At 40.5% G+C, this 22,968-nt stretch overlaps 1 protein-coding gene across 1 annotated transcript; it reads left to right on the top strand.

Moving 5' to 3' along the window:
- Positions 1–1,737: 1,737 nt before the first annotated feature.
- slc16a10 (solute carrier family 16 member 10) lies at positions 1,738–21,350 on the top strand. Its single transcript, XM_079474785.1, has 6 exons — positions 1,738–2,098; positions 11,866–12,010; positions 12,194–12,623; positions 17,280–17,423; positions 17,654–17,882; positions 18,047–21,350. Exons 1-6 carry the CDS (start codon positions 1,858–1,860, stop codon positions 18,271–18,273), a joined length of 1,416 nt encoding a protein of 471 aa, XP_079330911.1. The 5' UTR covers positions 1,738–1,857; the 3' UTR covers positions 18,274–21,350.
- The last annotated feature ends 1,618 nt before the right edge of the window (positions 21,351–22,968 follow it).

Below are 22,968 nucleotides of genomic sequence, written 5' to 3'. Positions count from 1 at the left end.
TATAGTCTTTGTTAAATAGTTATTAAGGGTAAATACAGAACAAGAGAACTTTCAAGTCCCTTTAAAATGTTTGCAGAGCGTTTATTGCAGTTACAGTTATTTTCATAACTGTATAATATTTTATCAATATTGTATTCTGTATTTATTCTAACTGTATATCCTGCACTTGCTAACTGCACTTCTGGTTAGACCTAAACTACATTTCGTTACACTGTACTTGTATATGTGTAATGACAATAAAGTTTAATCTATTCTAATCTAAAATTCACTGGTAGGTGGCGCACACGCGCTTAAGGCGAAAACCCCGTGACGTCACGGTTAGAGAAAAATGTGTTGACTAAATGTCATCCGGTTCATGAACTTATGTTATAGTTACAATCAGGTTTAGCCGAATGAGAATGAACCACAGGTTTGTGTATGAGCTAGTGTCTCTGCAGATCGGTTGTTTTGTCATTTTCATAGTTTTACAACAAATCTCACGTGTTTGCTGCAGTGAGTCCGTGGTGCGGTTCCTAAAGTTAAACCCCGCTTCAGTTTAACCCGGTTCAGCTAAACTCCGCTTCAGTTAAACTCCGCTTCAGTTAAACCCTGGTTCAGTTAAATCCCGCTTCAGTTAAACCCCGCTTCAGTTAAACCCCGCTTCAGTTAAACCCAGCTTCAGTTAAACCCCGCTTCAGTTAAACCCCGCTTCAGTTAAACCCCGGTTCAGTTAAACTCCGCTTCAGTTAAACCCCGCTTCAGTTAAACCCCGGTTCAGTTAAACTCCGCTTCAGTTAAACCCCGCTTCAGTTAAAGCCCGCTTCAGTTAAACCCCGCTTCAGTTAAACCCCGGTTCAGTTAAACTCCGCTTCAGTTAAACCCCGCTTCAGTTAAACCCCGGTTCAGTTAAACCCCGCTTCAGTTAAACCCCGGATCAGTTAAACCCCGGTTCAGTTAAACTCCGCTTCAGTTAAACCCCGGTTCAGTTAAACCCCGCTTCAGTTAAACCCCGGTTCAGTTAAACCCCGGTTCAGTTAAACTCCGCTTCAGTTAAACCCCGGTTCAGTTAAACCCCGGTTGAGTTAAACCCCGCTTCAGTTAAACCCCGGTTCAGTTAAACCCCGCTTCAGTTAAACCCCGATTGAGTTAAACCCCGCTTCAGTTAAACCCCGGTTAAGTTAAACCCCGCTTCAGTTAAACCCCGGTTCAGTTAAACCCCGGTTGAGTTAAACCCCGCTTCAGTTAAACCCCGGTTCAGTTAAACCCCGCTTCAGTTAAACCCCGGTTCAGTTAAACCCCGCTTCAGTTAAACCCAGGTTGAGTTAAACCCCGCTTCAGTTAAACCCCGGTTGAGTTAAACCCCGGTTCAGTTAAACCCCGGTTGAGTTAAACCCCGCTTCAGTTAAACCCCGGTTGAGTTAAACCCCGCTTCAGTTAAACCCCGGTTCAGTTAAACCCCGGTTGAGTTAAACCCCGGTTCAGTTAAACCCCGGTTGAGTTAAACCCCGCTTCAGTTAAACCCCGGTTCAGTTAAACCCTGCTTCAGTTAAACCCCGGTTGAGTTAAACCCCGCTTCAGTTAAACCCCGCTTCAGTTGTTTATAATACCGATCAAGCACACACACACACACGCACACATACACACACACACGCACACACACACGTGGATCAACGAGAGCTTGACTTCCTCGAGGGGCTCGTAGCCCCGCCCCCTGCGGCTCGCGCTATATTTATACGTTATTGCAGCAGCAGCAGTGCAGTCAAACCTCTCGCGCCGCTCTGCCCTCGCGCTGCAGGGAATGTTTGCCTGAAGATTTACCACAGAAACATTTACACTCGGACATCTGCATCGATTCAGGACCGATCGGACATCAGCAGCATGAGCGAGGGCGAATCAGACGCGGGCGAGCCGGCAGTGAAGCAGGAGAACGGGGACAGTAAAAGCGCCCCGCCGGCGGAGTTCGAGCACCCGGAGGGCGGCTGGGGGTGGGTGGTGATGCTGGCCGCTATGTGGTGCAACGGCTCGGTGTTCGGGATCCAGAACGCGTTCGGCATCATGTTCGTGCATCTGCTCAAAGAGTTCGGCTCCGAGAACGACGAGGACCTCCGGTTCAGGACAGGTGAGCCGACGCGTTTACAGACACGTGATCAAAGTTACTGTACTCATCAGCACACGTGGCGTGTCGTTACACTTCGACGCTAGTAACACACCTCATCTGACAGGGAATGTCGCATTTCAACAGGTAACATGCTAAAGTCATTTATCAATTGGGTAAGTTCCGAAATATAAGACACGTGACCGTTTATGAAAGTGGCGTGGAGTATTTGAAGACACAAATGATTTAAGAAAACCAAGTGTGACGACTTGCCCCGGCCTCATATTCATGTACCTCAGTAGTTTAATGGAACTGTACAGGGGCTTTAATGCTTGTACCGGCCAGAAAACATTGTTGCTAAGGTGCCGTTAGAAACAAAATACTTGCAATACAATGAAACTCTGAAGAATGATGTGATGGAAAAGCTGTTGCAGAAGTCTCTGAGGTTTCACTTCTCAACACAAGAAACAACGGCCAATATCTGCGCACACATTGGCTTTATAATGCTCTCTGTCAGTTACACGTTGAAATCCTTCATCAAAGATTGCACATTAAATCATTAAGTTATCATTTTCTCACTCTCAAACCTGTTGGACCCTCTTTGTTCCGCAGAATCCCAGAGAAGATATTTGGAAGAATGTTGTTAACTGGACCCCATACAACAGAAGTGAATGGGTGCAGGTGATGTTCGGTTACCAACTTTCTTCAAAATATCTTCCTTTGTGTTCGCCGGAAGAAAGAAAGAAAGCGCATACAGTTTAGACATGACAAGAGAATGACGACAGAAGTTTTATTTTTGGGTGAACTATCACTTTAAAGCTATTGCAACACACTCGTAGACGGCGGAGCATCGTAATGGTGTCCAGATAAAATCAGACCTGTTAAGCAAAACATGGCAGCGTTTATTACAGTGTACTGACTTCAAGTTTCAGGCATAGTTCTTACATTTACATTTATCAGACGCTTTTATCCCAAGCGACTTACAGATGAGGAAACATTGGAAGCAAACATAGGCAACAAAATACATAAGTGCATCAAAACTAGTCCATTAAAGCCTAGCACAGTATACAAAGCTAAGAATAGTGAGGTTAGTAAAATATTTTATATTTTTATAATAAGAATGAGAGGTTAAATCCATCAGCGACGTGTTGACGGAAGAGATGCGTTTTTTAAAGATGGCAACAGAGTCTGCTGATCTTGTAGCAGCTGGTAGATCATTACACCAATGTGGAACAGATCCAGAGAAGGTACGGGAGAGTGACTTTTTTCCTTTATGGGATGGTACCACTAGTTGTTGTTCCTTTGCAGACCGCAGTGATCTGGCAGGAACATAGATCTGCATTAGCGAGTGGAGATACGATGGTGGTCGTTCTTAACAGGACATGTTTTGTACGAGCTTTCATACACGAGAGTAAAGTTTTTCGGGGTGATGTGTGAACATGGTCATTTTAATGCGGATCATCACAGTGAGGGAGAAATGTGTTAAAGTCTTCAGCACAACAAGAGATTAAATTGAGCCGCGAACCTTCCTGTCATTGTATTTAGTCTCAGGCTTGCGAGTGATTCATCGGCATCAACATTTGAATACATTTGAGTTTTTGTCAATTAAATGAGCAGTAACAATGACTGCAGGAAAGAGATCTTTTCCTTCTTGACGCTCGCTGAAGAATGCACCAGCAGCAGTTCAGTCCAGCCGTCTCTTGTCCATCACACACAACTCGCCTGATGCCAGCAGAGGTCAAAGGTCAGGACAAAGTCAAGGTTCTGTAAACCTGCTTAATGGAAAATCATGACAGACACTGAAACCATAGAACAAGACTTAAAAGGACCGTTCATCTGAAGTGTGTCGATTTGTTTGTGACTCTTTGTTCAGGGAAACACAAAAGAAGATATTTTGAGAAATGTCCCAGTGGTTTTGTGTTCATTCATACAATAGAAGTCAATGGTGTTCAGTGTTGTTTGATTATCAACATTCTTCAAAATATCTTCTTTAGTGATCTTCAGAAGAGAGGAGCTCATACAGGTTTGTCACAACGTTTGAAAAGTCTTGTTGTTGAACATTGATGCATTTCGGCAGATGCTTTTTATCAGTTTGTGTGTTCACTGGGATCCCAAGACCTTTGCTAGCACAATGCTCTACCAAATGAAACTTTACCGTTGCTCTTTGCTGATGATGTCATGCTGTGCTGTTCAGAGACGTTCTCGTATGCTTTTATCTGCGTCTCGCACACCCAGAACACATCTCTTGATAGTGACATGAGGCCGTCCGTCGTATTTCCATACGGTCACAAACTTGTTTTAAAATGAGATTAGACAAATACGGCCTGCGGTCTGCTGCCTTCTCGCTGTGCCACAGCAAGAATGTGGATGATGAATTATATTTTTTTGTTTCAACCATTATACGTTAATATTAATATGATTTATAAACTCTTTTATAAACGTATGTTAGTATGTTATCTTGTTCAGAGGTTTCACTTTATGATCTTCAGGACCTGCAAATAAGATGAACCTTTCATCTATCTTTATTTGATTAATAGTTAATGTGACATTATAAAGACAACACATAAATGTTACAAAACATCTGGATGTACAGTATAAATCCCTGAAGAGACATTTTAAATTCAAAGGTATTTTGCACTGTAAGTTTTTTGCAATATTGTTTTTATACATTTTCTAACAAAGGCAGACGAGATAACAAGTATAAATCATGCCTAGATCAAATACAAAACAAAGCTCAAGTCATACAAAGAGAGGGACAAAAATCAGAACACAAACAGAATACAGCAGCTTTGTCTTTCAGTAGGAGACATGGAACGACAGCGAGAAAAAACTCACCCGAAATATATATATATATAAACAATTGTGGAAACTATAAAAACATTTACAACTTTTGCTTTATCTTGCAACCTTCTGGAGGCCCCCCGGGCGACCCCGGACCCCAGCGTGAAAACCGTTGATCTTGTTGATCAGGTACACTTTACAGTAAGGTTGTATTTGATGACGTTAGTTAATGGATGAAATGTTTTTTGTGGTTGGTAGTACCCGTAGACGCAGGGCTCTAGTGTGACCGAGATCAGACGTTAAAAAACTGTTTGTAAAAATCAGTATGATGTTCGCTGGACACTGTTCACAACCCCATCTGTCTTTTCACCTGTCTTCTTGTTTTAAACTGGTGATTTAGCCTGCAGTCGTGCCCGGCGGCACTGGCCTTGTTCTTTTGGGTTACAGAGCAGATGGAGTTAACACGCAGACACGTGTCTCTCTCCCACACAGGTTAGTTAATAGTCAACGGAGCATTTGATCTCTGTTGACTCAAAGTTTAGGTGAAGGTTGCTGGCATTTTAATAGATAAACACAGGAACCGTGAGCTCAGAGGAGCGTGGACCAATCACATCGCTCCGGCATCCTGGATGGCATCATCACCCTATAACTTCAGCGGGTCGCACGGAAAAACAGGATGGATCTCTCAGAGGATTGAGATGTCACGGGGTTGACATGAATTCAGATGATTTATTCTGAATGCGAGTGTTTGGATTTGTTGTTGTCGTTTGTAAGAATAAAACATTCATCACATTATTTATGGACAGTGAGTTTGTTTCTATGACGCTCTTTGTCTGCGCAGTAGATTATTCAGGTGCTTTATCTGGTGTCATCATGGTTGTCTTCTGTCTGCTGTTTTGATTCAGATGTTTTGTGAACACTCAGGAGACATCTGTGTCTCTGTCTGAGAATCTCATGGCGATATTTCAGCAGAAATTGAAAACTGCAAATTCAAGCTTTTGTTGTTCAGCTGTCAGTGTTTTGAGAAATGGCCTTAATGTTTTATTCATGTTTCTTGTAGTGTTGGGTCATTTACCCAAATCTAAACATCTGTCCAGACTGATGGTGTAATATAGACGGTTTCATTGGATGCACTAGCTTGGCCTGAAGTTTACTTCCCGTCTGTGTTTGGTTCAAATATCTGTCATGATTCCGCTGTCATGTTTATTCTTGGTCTTGCAGCGGAGTCATGGCATAGCCTTAGGTTTGTGTGAGAAAGACATGGCTTTGTTTTGATTCTGACTTGCCATGTGCTTTCTCGTGTCTCGTCAGTGTTTCCCGCCCTTCTGTCTCGTTAACCTTCCCTGAGTGTTTCAGTACCCACACCTGCCCATTGTTATCTCCTTTGTTAGTCTCCCTATAAAATGCCCTCTTGTCTATTGTCTTGTGCTCGTTCGTTGTACCTGTTCCCTGTTCATGTTCCCTGCCATGTTCCCTGCCATGTGCCCTGCCATGTTCCCTGCCATGTTCCCTGCCATGTTCCCTGCCATGTTCCCTGCCATGTTCCCTGCCATGTGCCCTGCCATGTTCCCTGCCATGTGCCCTGCCATGTGCCCTGCCATGTTCCCTGCCATGTTCCCTGCCATGTGCCCTGGTAAAGTTTATGTTCTTGTACCCTGTTTGTTTAGTTCTTAGTTGTTATTCCTAGTTGTTTTTTTGCCCCCCTTGTGGGAAGTCTTTGTTTTCAGTTTTGGATTTTAGTTTTGTCAGCGTTTTCCCCATCGAGGGTGTTTTGGTTTTTGAGTTTATTAAAGTCTTGTGTTAACCCCTTCATCCCCGTGTCTGCCTGCACTTGGGTTCTTCCTCCACGTTCCTCATCCACGTTCATGACAAATATTAATTCATTTTATATGTAATTCACATTGATATCACTTTGTATCATTATTTGATTGTATATTATTTTGTATTAAATTAAATTCAATGAAAACTACTCAACATTTAGATTCTTTGAGGAGGTCTACCGGATGTTAAGTTTGGGTCATGTAACGTTTGTTTATGTTGTTGCTATTTTAAGTTATTTGATTGTTTTGCCTCCAATAAAAACGTTAAGTGCACAAACACAGTTAAATCTAGACCTGGTGTGCACTTACAACTTTTGATGAAATAACATGTGATGTGATGAAAGAGATCGTGCTTTATTCTTTTATTGAGTTTTTAATTTCATCTAAAAGAAACAACAGCTACAACATATAATTGTTAGTAAAACAAGTGAAGTAAAGCATGAGGGAAACATAATGTTAAGAGATCGTGCTTTCACTCTTTGTCAGATGACTGTTTTCTTGCACGTTATGGGATTTTGTCTTTAGTATCTATTTCTAAAAAACAAACTTCCCATATTTATGTTTCGCGCTGCCAAATGGAGAGTGAAATTGCAGACACAATAAATCTTAAGGTTCAAACACATTCCATATTCACAATATTCTGTGTATCTTTAACACAATTATATTGATAATATGTAATATTTCTCAGATACATTGGATATTATCACTATGATGACTTCTGGGTTTGTAGTATGGAGGAAAAAATGTCTTAAATAGATAAATGCCTAAATAATTATACAAAGTATTTTATATTTAGTTTTTTATATTTATATTAATTTCTGGTCCTCCATAGACAGTGAAAAAGATGAAAAAGTCATGGAGAGATTGAAAAGAGTGCTCACATGGATAACACAAGTCAAGTGATGCTCTTCTAGTCGAGCTGTTGAGGACTGAATGCTGTTCATGCTTTAATGATCCATAATGTCCTCCACATGTGTGCCGCCTCGCTCCTCCGGCATCATCCCGCAGGCCGACAACAGATGTTTCAGGAAATTTTGCAAAGTCATCATGAGGAAAGCTGGGCTGGAATTATGGAGGAAGCCTTGTGTTTTGTGGAGGCTCTAGCTCCGTCCATGACCGTAAACCCACTCAGATCTTCAGAAACACCTGAGGGCCAGAACGACTCCTGAACATCTGTTTTCAATCTCAGATGTGAAGCCGCACATTAAGAGCCAGCGTGGGGATCCGGGGATGAGTCCGGCTCATAAATGGTGTTTGGCTCTTTTAGGTTATGAACTACATCATGTTGTGCTGTTGTTTTTTCACTGTTTCACTGTTGTTACAGGAAGTTTAATCAACACGTTTTACGTGGTGTGAGATGTTTTCAATGTAAACTAACAAAAGCGATGTCAGATGTTCTGTGTGCTGCTTTCCCACCTACAAATACTCTAGTACTGTATACCAATGCATTTACCATAGTCAATTGTAGTAAAAGTTCTAGATACTGTAGTGTTTTTGAACCTTACTATAAACTGAAACCCCCTCCATAAAAGACTGATATTCTGGCAGCTGGGGCACCAGAAAAACTGAAATATATATATAACTATATATATTTTTGTTATTTTACAACTAGTCTTGTGTAGCACCGCTGCTATCTTTTGCTGGCAGGTGAAAAACATGCCATTCTCTGTGGACTTGTGTAGTGTTGGTCAGCTGTGGTTGAGTTGAACAAGTGTTGGTAAGCGTTTGGCAATTCTTCTTCTTTCAGTGTTTGCACAGCCGGCGTGGTTGGAAACGGTCAATCAGTTTTGCATTGCAAACACTTTAGTGAGTCGACTGATTTATCTGCGGTTGTATTATGAAACAGTTAATCTCACACGCTGTGGCTGTAAAATGGGAAACGCACCAAAGCTGCAGAAATGCAAATACATTTTTTTTGTGCAGCAGTCGCGAGACATCGCTGCTGTGTGTTTTATTGTTGTTGCCAGGTTGATCTGTATAGTTGTCAGGGTGTTGCTCAGATGCACTCTGTGGTTGCTAGGGTGGAATTTCAGATGAACACAGGAGGAAGGCGAACTTAAAACTGATTTGTTAGCTTGAAGAACGTTGAAAATATTGTCAAGAGACGGTATCTGTGACTCTGCTCTTGAGTAACAGATGGATATCTTGTCTGTCTCTTTACACCACCAAAGGTATATGAAGACTCGTCTGTTTAACATTAAATACTAGCAGGTGCATGACACAAAGTAGCTACACTAAAAAATACTCTGTGTGGGGTTCGTGCATATTTTACACAACCATGCGTTGAATAAAGCCAGCATTTTATCGAGTGCTTACAAGGTCAACGAAGAAATGATTTACAGTCTGTTGTGGAAGAACTTGACTGTTGTGATAGCAGCGGTCCTCTCACATCGAGAAGAAATTCTGTACGGAGGAATCCAAATAATTTTGCACATCTCTGTCTGGATCATCTCACATAAATGTCCAGTGTTTGGAGATGAACGATCACGGATGGGTGTGGTGCTCACATTTACTGAACCTTGTACTGTTAACCTCTAGTACACGTGAGAGAACTAACACATGTGTTCATAATCTTATCAGAGAATTTCATTACTGGATGTGCAAATCATCATTAGATCTGACATCTGAAGTACTTGACATAGAAAAAACACACGAGACTGTTCCGGGAGCGGTCAGCTTCAGATACACATATTAGTGTAAAATCAGATCTTGAATGACATTAAATGGAGAGCGAGTGGAAACGTTTGCTCACGTCTCATTTGTTTCTCAGGTGTTTTTTCCTCACGTCTCCCAAGTGTGTCTGTCGTAAGAGTTTCAGAAGAGACGTCAACAACATGTCAAACTGAGCTCAGATTTGTCAAGTCTGCTATCAAAGGTCAATACTATTGAAGATCTCAATATGACCTCAAACTTTGTGCGTTTACACAATTACACTCTCATTTGTTTTCTGCTTGATTATTTCTTCTAAACATTTTAGGCTAATGCTACATCAATAAAGACAATGGAGAACACCTTCAAATCTTCTGAGCTATGAAAGAGAAACATCTGAGTTTTCTAGTCTCTTGGTTTGTCTTGGCGTATTGTTGATGTATTGGTGATTTATTAGGTTGTTGTTGAACTCTGGGTTCAAGCTGATAAATCAAATGAAAAACTCAGAAAGGGGAAATGGAATAAATCCCACCCAGTGTATTTGGAGCAGTCATTCGTGGTTATTTGTGGCGTTCAGGAAAGAGAGAACATAACTCTTCTATCTCTGAAGTATTTACCTAAACTCATTGTTTCAGGTTGGCACAGATTGTTTGAGGGTCTGTTTCTAGGATACACATTGATCATCACATGAATATAAGAAACAGAATTCTCAGATCGACTTTATTTGATTTTGACTGTTTGATCACAACTGGATGTCCGTCACATCATTGAAGGTTCAGGTGTTTGTCGGGAAATGGGATTTGTGTTGTTTATAGTTCGGGTGGAATCTGTTGGTGTTTGGGGATGTGAGCTGATGTTTGTTTGCTTTGCTTACATTGTTCATCTTCTCTGTGGAAACATCACCCATCCAAGCGAAAGGACGGCTCGATCACCGGTGCATAAAATATGAGATTAATCATTAAAGAACTTGTGCTGTCCATAGGATTAAGGATGGTTTGCTACAGATCAAACAAGAATCAGGATTACTTTAATCGTAATCGAGCTGCAACACTTTTGCTATACTAAGGGTATACTTACTATTTCGCTATACTGAGATCCGTTTGAGTTGCTTTGAGTTTGACGTCAGATATGCCAGACACTGAAATGTCATTATATTCTTTTATTAGCTTTAGTTCATGCACTGACAGCAGATTCTGTCGTATGTTTCAGAATTTGAAGTGATCACGTGAATGTGATGTTCATCATGTGATTTATGTGACGTCCAGTCTGAAACACGGATGTGCAACATCAAGGACACGAATGTACGGCAGAGAAAAATACATGTTTGCCAGGTGCTGTCGCGCGTAAGATATAAAACATCCGAACATCTGTCTTTGGCATTGATGTCTTATGCTGATCATTGACATTGCACCCTTTATCTTGTTTTTCTCTATTTTTCTTTGCATTTGACAGGTTGTTTTATTTGTAAGTTATTTGTCCAGTTGTTTTGTATCCGCATTTTTTGTGGGTGTCTGCGAGTATAACAACACAACCCAAAAAAACATAAACAGTAGGAATATAAAACAGGCAACAGGCAAATTGGTTTAATCATTTGTAAATATAATGTAATATATGTTATTTAAAAACGTATCGATAATACATCTTTGTGTAATATTAAACTGGCCCTCTCAAAATGATTTACAGCATCCGGGTCATAGGGTGTTATTAGTTGTGAGGGGTTGTTATTTGAAAATAAACCCCTTGGAATGTCGCGACTGGCCAATCAGAATCAAGCATTCCAATTACCGTGTAATATGTAAATACAAACTTGCAAAACCAGTTCAGAGCGGAAGGACTTATCTGTCAGGGATCGCATGGAGGAAGAACCCAAGTGCAGGCAGCGGTGAGACACTCAACTTTAAAAATAGAACACAAAACAAGGACCCACAATGGGGGAAACAACAAAACGCGAACTAGAAACTCTGATAACAAAACAAGAATTCAAACCAAAACACTTCCTACGAAGGGGCAAAAAAATATCTAAATATAACAGCTACACAACATCTTAACAAACAAGATGAGGACGGACGCACGCACGCATGCATGCACGCACTGCGAGGGAACAGCAAGGTTCATAGCACAACAAACTAGCACAGGACAATACACATGAGGGCATTAAATATGGAGACTAACAAAGGAGATAACAATGGGCAGATGTGGGTAATGGGACACAGGCGGGAAGATAACAAGGAAACGAGAGGGGCGGGGCCAAAGACAAGACTGGAGAGAATGCATATTATGTCATGATCGACAATAATATGTTCCTCTCCACACAAAACACAAGGTTCTGTCATGATCGCTAGGTCAAGAAAAGCAAGGCAAGACGGGGCAGAACCATGACACTTATCCACGTAACCATCTATATTGTATTGTAACCTGCATCAGATTGCACGATAATGAAAGTTTTTGCTATCCCTCCTCCTCCCCAGCGCCACCTGTACAGATTCTTCACTGTGGTTAATGTAACTGTTGTGTATAAATGAATTGTGTTTGTGTTTTCAGCATGGGTTGGTTCTCTCTCGATGGGAATGATCTTCTTCTGTTCACCGATCGTCAGCGTGTTCACCGATCTCTTCGGTTGTCGGATAACAGCTGTGGGTGGAGCCGCAGTGGGGTTTGTGGGACTTCTGGCCAGTTCATTTGTTAGGTGAGTTACCTTTTTTATATTGGACCTTTCAAAGGTTGCATTTTTTCCAAAAACAATCACAAAAAAACTATTAAACGTATATAATACGTAGAGAAATATAGAAAAGCGAATCACTTCAAAAATAAGTTTGCTTACTGCTTTAAATCTTTGTCTTGATGTTCTCATACATTTTTTGATTGGCAGGTCTCTCGGGGCGCTGTACTTCACGTATGGTATAGTGTTCGCGTGCGGCTGCAGTTTTGCGTATCAGCCCAGTCTGGTGATTCTGGGTCATTACTTCAAGCGCAGGCTTGGTCTGGTAAACGGCATAGTGACGGCGGGCAGCAGCGTGTTCACCATCACCCTCCCGTTAGTTCTGGACAGTCTGCTGAACCGCGTGGGACTCTACAACACACTGCGAGTTCTGTCCATCATCATGTTCCTCCTGGTGCTTGCCGGCTTCACTTACAAACCTATCCTGCCCAAACCTGTGAGCAGCAGCAAGACGGGCGGTCGCTTACCGGCGCTCAACAGGATCTTTAACCTGCAGATCTGGAAATCTCTGGGATATCGAATCTGGGCCTTTGGTATCCCCGCCGCGCTGTACGGATACTTCGTGCCTTACGTTCATCTGGTAAGTGTGTGTTTTTTGCTGTATGTCTCTTGACCGTGTGGACGTGACAGACGTGAGATGCGATGAAGCCAACCTGAAGCTTGATACGTTCCTTCTGATTCCAGTGTGTCGGATGATGTTTGTCCTGCCAGGTTCATACAAATAAAGAGTCAAAATCCGATCTGTGGGTGTTGCTCACACAAACAGCAGCTCTGTTACTGTAGAGAGATGACGGCGCTGATAGAGGAACGGCTTGTTTATGTGCAGACGGTCGGGTCGGTAGAGTTTCTGGCTTGAGGAAGCGCTGGGTGTGAGGTGAGGTGGATAAACACCCATCTCAGCGTGTCATTGTCATCTGACGGGCTTGAACGACACTCTTGACCCGCTCAAGTCAAAACAAAAACAGCGTCCTCAGGGTTCAGGGTCAGATGGAGATGTTTTTTAAGCTCCTCAGTAATCCGGATCTCGCTGTGTGTCAGTTTGACTCCAAACCGGAGGAATAATATTGACCGTCAGTTCAGGGTCATTCGTAACAACAACTAGAAACCTGCTAAATTCCAAGGAAGTGTAATAATAAGTCATATTTTCTGTAATAAAATATAAAAAAGCTGTAAAAAACACTTATTCTTGAAACAGAATTAAAACTAACAGCTTGGCAGTTCCTCTGATAAAATAAATACATGCTAACAATGGCACAAATGACATATTAGGGGTTAAAGAACACAGGGACACATCCACATGAGTTCAGATCAGTTTTTATACAGAAACCTCATATATCCAAATTTGCTGTTTTTCAGGAAATGGAAAAACACAGTACTTTTGAAATGATTAAATATTCAGTTGTCCAAGTTGACAAGCATTTTCTAGATAATTTTTTAATGCTAAGATCCCTAGGGCTGTCAACTTTAGTCGTTTAGTCGACTAATCGGTCGATGCCGTCTTGGTCGACTGACATTCTCATTGGTCGACCAGTTGCCTATTTTTTTTAGCCTATGTTTCATCCCCAACTTTAAATACTTTAATTTCGGCTATTTAAAAAAAATCACTTAATTTTCAAAGAATTGTATTATTATTATAGTTGTATGTATTATTGATGTCTTTTCGTTGTTGTTTTATAAATGTTCTATGACGATTGTTTAATAAATGTTCAATCAAAATGCAATGCAAATATAAAATATTATATAAAATTGAATATAGACAGCTTATTATTTTCTTTTTAAGCAATAGAAAGCAATAGTAACAAACCAAGAAATTTTTAGTTATAAAAATTTGTGCCGTCAGATAATCCCAAAATAAATGGTTGTGTTTATATAATATGTATATATTTAGACTGAACTATGACTAATATACATCTATACATAATGCGAATCATATTTGAATATAAATATTTGTAATTGATAGATTTGACGTATATGTGTACATTAATATAAATTAGAACTTACATTCAAATATAATTGACATTATGTAGAGATGTATACAGAGTTATGACGTTTATGCTGAGCCGTGCGTTCATTGAAAGCCGCTGAAGGAAGTCTTGTGACGCGTCTGCAGCAGATGCTGTGTCATGATGTCGCATTTTTACTCTGCTGAAGTCAGCAGTCACAAGACTTCTAGAAGTCAAAGTCGAAGGTTCTTTTTTATTATTATATGATGTAAATTATCCAGAAGATAAAGCCATGTTCTGAGCTTCAGCGGGATGACATGACTTCAGAAAGATCTACGGCAGTTCTGTTGTTTTAGTCTGTTTCATGACCCAATCTGCATCACTTTTCATATTATGCATCATATGAGAATGTGTGTTTCATACTCATAATGTTAGAAATACACACATGTCAAACAGTTCATTCACTGCAGGCTGTTAATTGTGTTGTATTTATGCATTTCAGCTCATTTCGTAATATTTTTGTAAGGATAAAACCCCCCAATGTTGTTAATGTGATGTATTGATTGTGACGGCGGGTGGGCCGCTCCCGTCTCAGCTCTGATTGGTGTATTTTGGGAGGAGGAACCGAACGCCCACTAACCACCAAACACATCTGGCTCACATCACATCATGTGCCCTCACTTAACCCCCCCTCCTGTTACCTCTCAACTCGCCTCTCCATCTCTTCTATGTGAAAGTGTCTCAACGGAGGAAGAGGTGCCTGTGGGTGAATGTGATGAATGTGTTAGGATGTGGAAATAGTTGAACATACAGAAATGTAGGCAGGAAAAGAAAATTCCAAACAGACACCTGATCCTGTTTCCTGCACAGCTCAAGATATAACGGTGTGTGCGTGCGTGTGTATATGTGTACATGCGTGTTTGGGGTGGGGGGGCACAACCCACCCATTCGTATTTAATGCTGCGTTACTGACAAACCCATCCTTCCGCCCACACCCCTACACACACAGTCGTGTATACACACAGGCATAAACACATATACTAAAATATAACACATAAAGATACACACTCACACATAGATACACAAACACTACCCAAGACACGCACAAATAAAAACATGCACACAGAGAGATACGCACACACACAAATGCATGTACACAAACATAACGCAAACAAAGATAGGGCACACACTCTCGCACATAGAAACACACACAAAGACATACACAAACAAACACAGTGGCATGCACACACACACACACACACACACACACACAAACAGATACACAAACATAACAGAAAGATACACACACATCAGTAACAACCTGGCACACAACAACTTCAACACAAAGGAGCTCATCATTAATTTCAGGAAACTGAAGGTGGAACTGCCCTTCTGAACATTAGTGGAGAAATGACCTTACATTGACTGTTAAAGGTCCCATTCACAGTGATGCCAATCTCCAACCTTGAGTTAGTGTGTAATGTTGCTGTTAGAGAATAAATAATATCTGCAAAATTATAAAGTGCAATGCCAAGTGAGATACTTAACAGAATTCGCTTTTCAAGATCTACAGAGAACGGCTGGAATCGGACTACAGCCCTTTACTTCTCGGGTACATGATGTCACTAATACGAGTTTATAGATGACCTCCGCCCAAATTAATACGCCAAAAAGGGGCTTAGAGAAGAGGAAGAGCCTCTGGAGTAGTGTTTGGTTACATTTGAATGAGCTTCGCGCTAAACTACTTTCACTTTCATCACAGTCGGATATGAGAATTCAGCGACACACATTCAGATAAATAACAGCTTCCATGACTTTAGCATCGGCTGTGAAAGCTATTCTGTGTAATACTTGACCCTTAACAAAGATTGACGTTTGCACACATGCACTAGCAGACCTCCGTTACACTCCGATCGATCCGCATGTTTCTAACTGATGAAGTGAAGTTGACGCCACTGTTACGGTTTATCACTAAAAGCCAAAGCTTATGAATACACTTGTACTGAGAGGGGCACCGACCAATCACAACAGCCTGATATGGTGGGGGTGGGACATCTTCAGACACACACTCTAAGTGAGGAACCAATCACGACAGACTGGGTCAGCTCTACCAATCAGAACATTTCGAAAGGAGGGATTTTATTCAAAGCAGAAAACCAATCGTTTGTTAAAAGAGGGACAGCGGTGAACAATAGACTTGATAAATGTGAAATATAAAGCATTTTTTGAAACTAGACACATGAACATCCATTGTTAAATGCTTCGAAGACTGGACCGGATGCATTTGACAGGCCAGAAACATTATAAAGGACTGCACTCACCCTAGCCACAACCTGTCAAGACACTGAACAGTTTCGACCCCGGCTCAATCCTCAAACTGAACGAAGGACAACATCACTCTTTTGTTATCTATTCGCTAGTCGCACAAGATGCTAGATGGCGCCGGTGAGATTTTGAGATGTCAGAGTCGGCAGAGTAATTTCCGGTCCTATTACACTGGATGGGTGTTTTTTTAGATCCAAAATGAAGTAATATATAAGCGATATGACAGATCCTCTTTACATTGCTGAGCACTTCGTTAAGCCAAAACAACTCAATCGTGCTACACGACCGGAAATTAGTCTGCATCGAAAAAACTCACTGGCGCCATCTTGTGCAACTAACCCATTGGGCTTGTGAAATACTTTAACACTTTACTGCACCCACATTCCCCCACTACTGTGCTCTGTGCTCCATTCTATGACGTTCTACGTACTCATTTATTTATCCAACTTTTAACTATAACGACTTTCATACCACAACATTCGTTGCTGGTTGTTACTCATAATCTATATCTGTGAAGGTATGAATGTCCATTTACCTGCTAGGGCTACTCGATTATGACACAAATCATAATCGTGATTATTTTGCCCAATATTGAGATCCCGATTATTTAACATGATTACTCATCAACCTTTAAAACAACATAGAAAATAAAAATACTTTGCTTTTAAACTCTGAATTGTAAATGTAAAGAAATATCACTGCTGAAGCGCTGTAAAAGAAAGCTGTGCGCTGGGGTTTTATACTACAAGAAAAGAGAGGATCCTTGCTAAATAGAATGCGGCAGAATAATCATTTATCTGCATTATTTAGTTTTTGTAACTGATGAAGGACAAAACTGACGATTATGATTTATTTTCAGCCCAAATACCTACCCTGTTATTTTATAGAGATGTGTGACTTATGCGACTACAGTTCTTTTCCTATTGTTGTATTTTGTATTCAACACTACATCATGTGTGTGTTTTCAGATGAAGCATGTTCAGGAGCGTTTCGGAGAGGACAGTAATAAAGAGCTCCTGCTCATGTGTATTGGCATCACGTCTGGAGTTGGTCGTCTGATCTTCGGCCGGGTGGCAGATTATGTACCCGGAGTCAACAAAGTCTTCCTGCAGGTGAGATAAAACACTTAATAGAGCTCTGATGGAGCCGCTCAGATGATCAGATCTTTTATACACGACACCATTTCAGCGCTGAGTTTGACACGTATTAATAATCATCAAGTTATATTAATAACACTAGCGCTTCATCTACTTGATTTTCTCATCTGTAAATCTATCAACCACAAAACATGTCAAAACAAACATTCATAGTTTCAGCACGTCTCTCTCTCTCTTCTGCGCAGGTGGCTTCATTCCTGGTCATCGGTGTGATGTCTATGATGATTCCTCTGTGTAATGTGTTCGGCGGGTTGATCGCCGTGTGTCTGCTCATGGGTCTGTTCGACGGCTGTTTCATCTGCATCATGGCTCCCATCGCCTTCGAGCTGGTGGGGTCTCAGAACGTGTCACAGGCCATCGGATTCCTCCTGGGCATGATGTCCGTCCCCATGACCGTCGGCCCTCCCATCGCAGGTATGGCACATGAACACCTCTACGTCCTCCTGACGTCTGAAGAGCTTGTGTGATTTAGTAAACACAGACGTCTGCCACCTGCTGGTTGAACCATGTACTGCATCGTTTAATGTCCCTCCACAGGATGGTTAACAGTTTTTCAATCTCTTTGTTCATGTCTGAAGGATTCTTAAGGGACCGTTTGGGCAGCTACGACGTGGCTTTTTACCTGGCGGGGATCCCTCCCATCATCGGCGGAGCCTTGCTGTGTCTCATCCCGTGGGTGGAGGCGAGGACGAGGAGGAAAGTAGAAGAAGCCGCTGCAGAGAAGATGCTGGAGCAGAAGAGCGCAGACGCGCAGGACGACGCAGGCGCTCGAGAGAAGACGGACAACTCCGAATCCGTCATCTGAGTTACTGTATGATGAAGCAACGTGAAACGCTTCTCTGGCCGTCCATCAGTGAACTCCTGCACAAATGTGATTTTTTTACAGCTATGCATCTTTCAGAAAGTGTCCTTCAGTAGTTGTGTTGAACTTTTTAAGGGTTTCAATGGAAATTGCGCAAACTTGAAAGTGAATCAAAAAAGGGAAAAAGCTCGCCTGTCTGCATCGACAGGTGAACATCTGGATGCTTTTCTTTAAAAAAAGTATATATTTTTAATATAATAATCAAATAGGATTTCAAAGGGATTCCCTCCATTTCATCTTTTTAAATTGGTTTTATTTCTGATTCCAGTAAGTCAGAAATCGTACTTTTTAAGAATTGTAAAAGTTGTCATAGAGATAAGAAATGGCCGCGTGTATTACTTCTCTCATTGTGTTATTTTTTATTTTGTGTGATCACACTATGACTTAAGCACTTCAGTAGTGTTTATAAAGTGAAAGTCACTACGTGATGACAGTAAACAGGATTTGTTTGTAGGGATGTAACGATTCACGGCCAGCCGGTTGAAAAGCGATTATAATATGTGACGATTCAAGCCAGTTGAGATGTTATTTGAATTATTTGAGATGTTGTTTTGAACAGCAGGGGCCGCTGCGTTCACTGCAAACTTGGAAAACGTGGATATACTGATATTTCTGAAATGTAAAAGCAATCCAGGAAAAGCACAGACAAGTCTTAATTTGTTTATTTGAAAGAGACTTATTTGGCATGAAAGATATTTTTATTTACAAAGTAATGTGCTGCATTAGAGAAATAATAAAAGTCCAGTTGTTCATTTCTAATTTGTCTCAGTATCGTGAGCTGAGGGAATCGTTACATCCCTATTTGTATGACATTATCTGTGATGTACTTTCACAGGGAAACATTAGGGCCGCTTTATAAACTAAAAGCCAAATTCAGTGTGTTATTCAATGTAAAGGTTTAAAAAAGTTTAGTCACACGTGTAGATGTGCGCATGATTCCCATCACAGGTAAAGGGTTTGAGCTCTGGGGGTTTGTCGAGGGTTAACATGTGTTGTGTTCCAGGCAGGACAGATTTGAGTATTTGAGGTTTTCTATGCAATGACTTCATTTTTTTTAGTTGGAAAGCTTTAGGAAGGCGCTCGACCGGCATGTTTTCATCATCAGACTGTGTGTCAGTCACATCTATTTTAAAGTGCTTGTTCACCCAAATGAAAATCATGTCATCATTTACATTCCCTCTTATCATTTTACTCTTGAATGAATTTCAAAGGAAGATGCCAGTGACCAATCAGATCTCATCCCTCATTGACTCCCATAGTATTTATTTCCCTACTATGGCAGTTAATGGAGGATGACATGTGTTTGCTTACTGACATTCTGCCAATCTTCCTTTGCGTCCAGCAGAACAAAGACATTTATAAAGGTTTGAAATGAAAAGATGGTGTGTAAATGATGACAGGATTTTCATTTTTTGGATGAACCGTCCCTTTAATCTCAGTGCTGTTCGCATATCATTTCTCATGAACAGTCATCAGGTATTATTCACATGTATTAATATTCCTGTAATAATGGAAGCAGGTGCTTTGCTACAGGACTGATGGGAATATGGTGATAATATTCTTAAATCTACAGTGTATACATCTATCATCATAATGACAATCCTGTGGTGTTTGAGTATTAGTGCTGTAGTCTACCTCAGATTGACATGATGATTTGAACAGATGCCTGTGTCACGTCTGTGTGCTGTGTGCCTTGACAACATGATTGTTGGATTGAGATGAACGAGGGATTTTGACATTTTTAAAGGGGTCATATGACGTGACTAAAACAAATATTATGGTTTATTTTAGATGTAATATAATGTGTAAACATGATTTAAGGTTCAAAACGCTGTATTTTCCACACACCGTGTATGTTTGTATCTCCTCTTTGCTCCGCCTCTCTGAAACAAAGCTCATGGCTCTGAGAAGCGAGGTGTGCTGTGATTGGCCAGTTAACCAGTGTGTAGTGATTGGTCAGATACTGTAAGCGTGTGAGGGAAATGTAACGCCTCGGACCATATTTGGAACATCAGGTTCCTCTTCAATTGTACTGACAGGTACGCCCACCTTACTTGTGTTTACATTTGGGCGGTCTTAGTCAATCATAGCACGAGCTGATGTAGATTTGTGGGGGTGTGGCTACACGAGGTGTTTCAGGCAGGTCTGGGTGAGCATTCGCTTTAAGATAGAATGCATCTTTTGTTTTGACACTTTAATTTATGCAATTTTACATGTTTAATACATACATGAGCAATTTATAACACACCAAAGACACAGAAAAACACATATTTGCGCCATATGAGCCCTTTAAAGCTTTGGCTCGATTTCAAATGCTGCAAACGGAGACAAACGTTCAGAACATTTGACAGGGAAAGATTATTTTTGACACTTGTTTTTATTTTATGAATACATGCCGCTACACATCCCTTTTAATTTGAGACGTCCATCCCTTCATGAATGTCTTTAAACTCATCTGTTTATGTGAATATTATAATAATATTGTTTTCCAGCATGTTCTTGGGAAGATTATCATTTTTTTACTTTTTTAATGGTGTAACATATTGCACATGTAAGCCATTGTTGTGTGCCAAAGAAAACATATTTTGTGGACTGATGACAATCATAAGTGCTTTACTCAGGATCATAAGACATGAACTGGATTGTAAAGTGTCTTCAGCTAAACACCAAAATTAAACTGTAAACGCTTGAAGATTTGAGGTTTTGTTTGTTTTATTCGGTGTGATTTTAATGTTCTGAAATGACACGTACCAAATAAGCAAGTAAATCACAACGAACAGTGTAAAGCCATCGATTCTTCATCAGTGGATGACTTATCCTTCATATTGCACTTAACAGCGACACCCTCTTGTTTTTCACTCTTGTTGTGTGTAAATCATAATGCAGATGATCTGTTTATTCGCTGCAGTTCTTCTTCATTCTTTATTATTTGATTGTGTTATTTTTGTGTATGTATCACACAACTGCTATATTTGAAACTACAATAAAAACTATACTTATCCTCGAGGGGTTTAGCTGTGTTTGTGGATTCTCATGAAGCTTGTAACGTGTGATGATTGGTGGCCATTTTATTTTCACGACATTGTATCAACTTACAGCATAGACAGAGAAACAGGTTTTTATTTATAAATGAATTTTTAAATCTTCATTCACTACCGTCAAAGTTATGAGAGTTATGCAGATATTTAATAGATCAGGCAAAAGTCAATGTGTTCAATATTTCAGAGTCAGTTTGGAGAAACAGAGTAAACTTCAGAGGAGAGAGAAAGACCTTCAGAAGCTCAAAGATGCTGTGGAGTCTCATGATCTTGGGCCTCATTTATAAAACACGCAAAAATCCTGTGTGAAAAGAAATATAAGCATGTTAGAAATTGTATGTATTGTGTATAGAATATTGTGTAAAAACAGCATGTATTGTGTTAAAGGAATTTTAACACAGCGCTAACTGTGTTAAGAGTTTAGAAGATGTGACTACAGATTGGTCAAAGGGATGTTAGAACTGTAAACGTTAATGTACGTAAAGTTCTGTCAGGACAACTACTGTGAAAGATTTAAACAATAGCAATATTTCATTTATCATAAATGTTCTTACATTGAATCTCGGTATAGCCGAGGCTGTGAAGGATACATTTGTTTTGTCCTTAAAATCTGTGAATATAAGATCGCATTTTGAGGCTTTATTTGAAGCAGCCTTACCAGCCTTCAGTCGGGCTGCTGTGACGCAATCATTCTTTAAATGCAGCCTTCAAACGACACAGACACACCCTGTGTTCCAATTCACCTACTTATACTTGCCCTAATAGTAGAATGTGTTCTTCTGTGGGATAGTAGGTACACTGGGACATACTGACAGGAAGCAGAAGTGGCGGTTGTTGCCTAGACAACATTGTGGCCATTAAGTGTCACCCACATTAAAATACAGCTCTTCTTTCCATTAAGGTGTTTATTCATTATTCCGTTGGTAATGTTGACTGTATACTTACATTTGTTCATTTAGTGACGCAACAGTAATGGTAAACTCTGCCTCCTCGCGGTGAGCTGTCGGTTATATTAGCTGTTAGTGTGCATCATTCTGTAGTAGACCATCTGGGAATCTTTGGAATACTATTTTCAACATACATAGTCATTTTACTATCCAATACTATTACGATGGAACGCAGGGAGAGTCTAGTACAGGTACACAATTATACAGTTATAGAATGACCCGTATGTGGGGAAATACGAGCAATCATATTACGACAGATATTCGGTCTGAAACTTTCAATTTTGATAAAGAAGGTTTAACTGCAACATTTTCCTTGAAAGTATATTTGTGTGAAAATACATATTTGTAATGTTGCTGTGCTTTAGCAATGTAAAGACTCTTTATAGCATATTAATAAAGGTTTCAAAATGTGATTCTGGATGTTTCATTTATTTGATCAATTGATGAAGGTTTCAAACAGCTCGTCTGTTTTCAATCATTTGACAATGAAGGAAGTGGGTTCATCGGTTTTATTACTTATTACTGCTCTTGTCATTTGGGTTTGTGTAGATGTGATGAATGTTACCCGTCTCTTCTCTCCTTCCAGTCGTTCCTGCATGACTCTCTTGTCTCTCTCTTATAAAAAGGCAAAGGCCAAGCACCTCCGTAACCTC

The sequence above is a fragment of the Barbatula barbatula genome, assembly GCF_947034865.1.
Source record: "Barbatula barbatula genome assembly, chromosome: 15".
NCBI classification, from domain to species: Eukaryota; Metazoa; Chordata; class Actinopteri; order Cypriniformes; family Nemacheilidae; genus Barbatula; species Barbatula barbatula.
The sequence above is the reverse complement of the archived record's forward strand: the minus strand, read 5'-3'. Positions and strand labels throughout refer to the sequence as shown.

Excerpts from the sequence above, each read along its gene's own strand:
- slc16a10 (XM_079474785.1), top strand. The coding sequence starts at position 1,858 with ATGAGCGAGGGCGAATCAGACGCGGGCGAGCCGGCAGTGAAGCAGGAG. Across the intron at positions 12,011-12,193 it reads CTGGCCAGTTCATTTGTTAG|GTCTCTCGGGGCGCTGTACT; the intron begins GTGAGTTACCTT and ends TTTGATTGGCAG. Across the intron at positions 12,624-17,279 it reads TCGTGCCTTACGTTCATCTG|ATGAAGCATGTTCAGGAGCG; the intron begins GTAAGTGTGTGT and ends GTGTGTTTTCAG.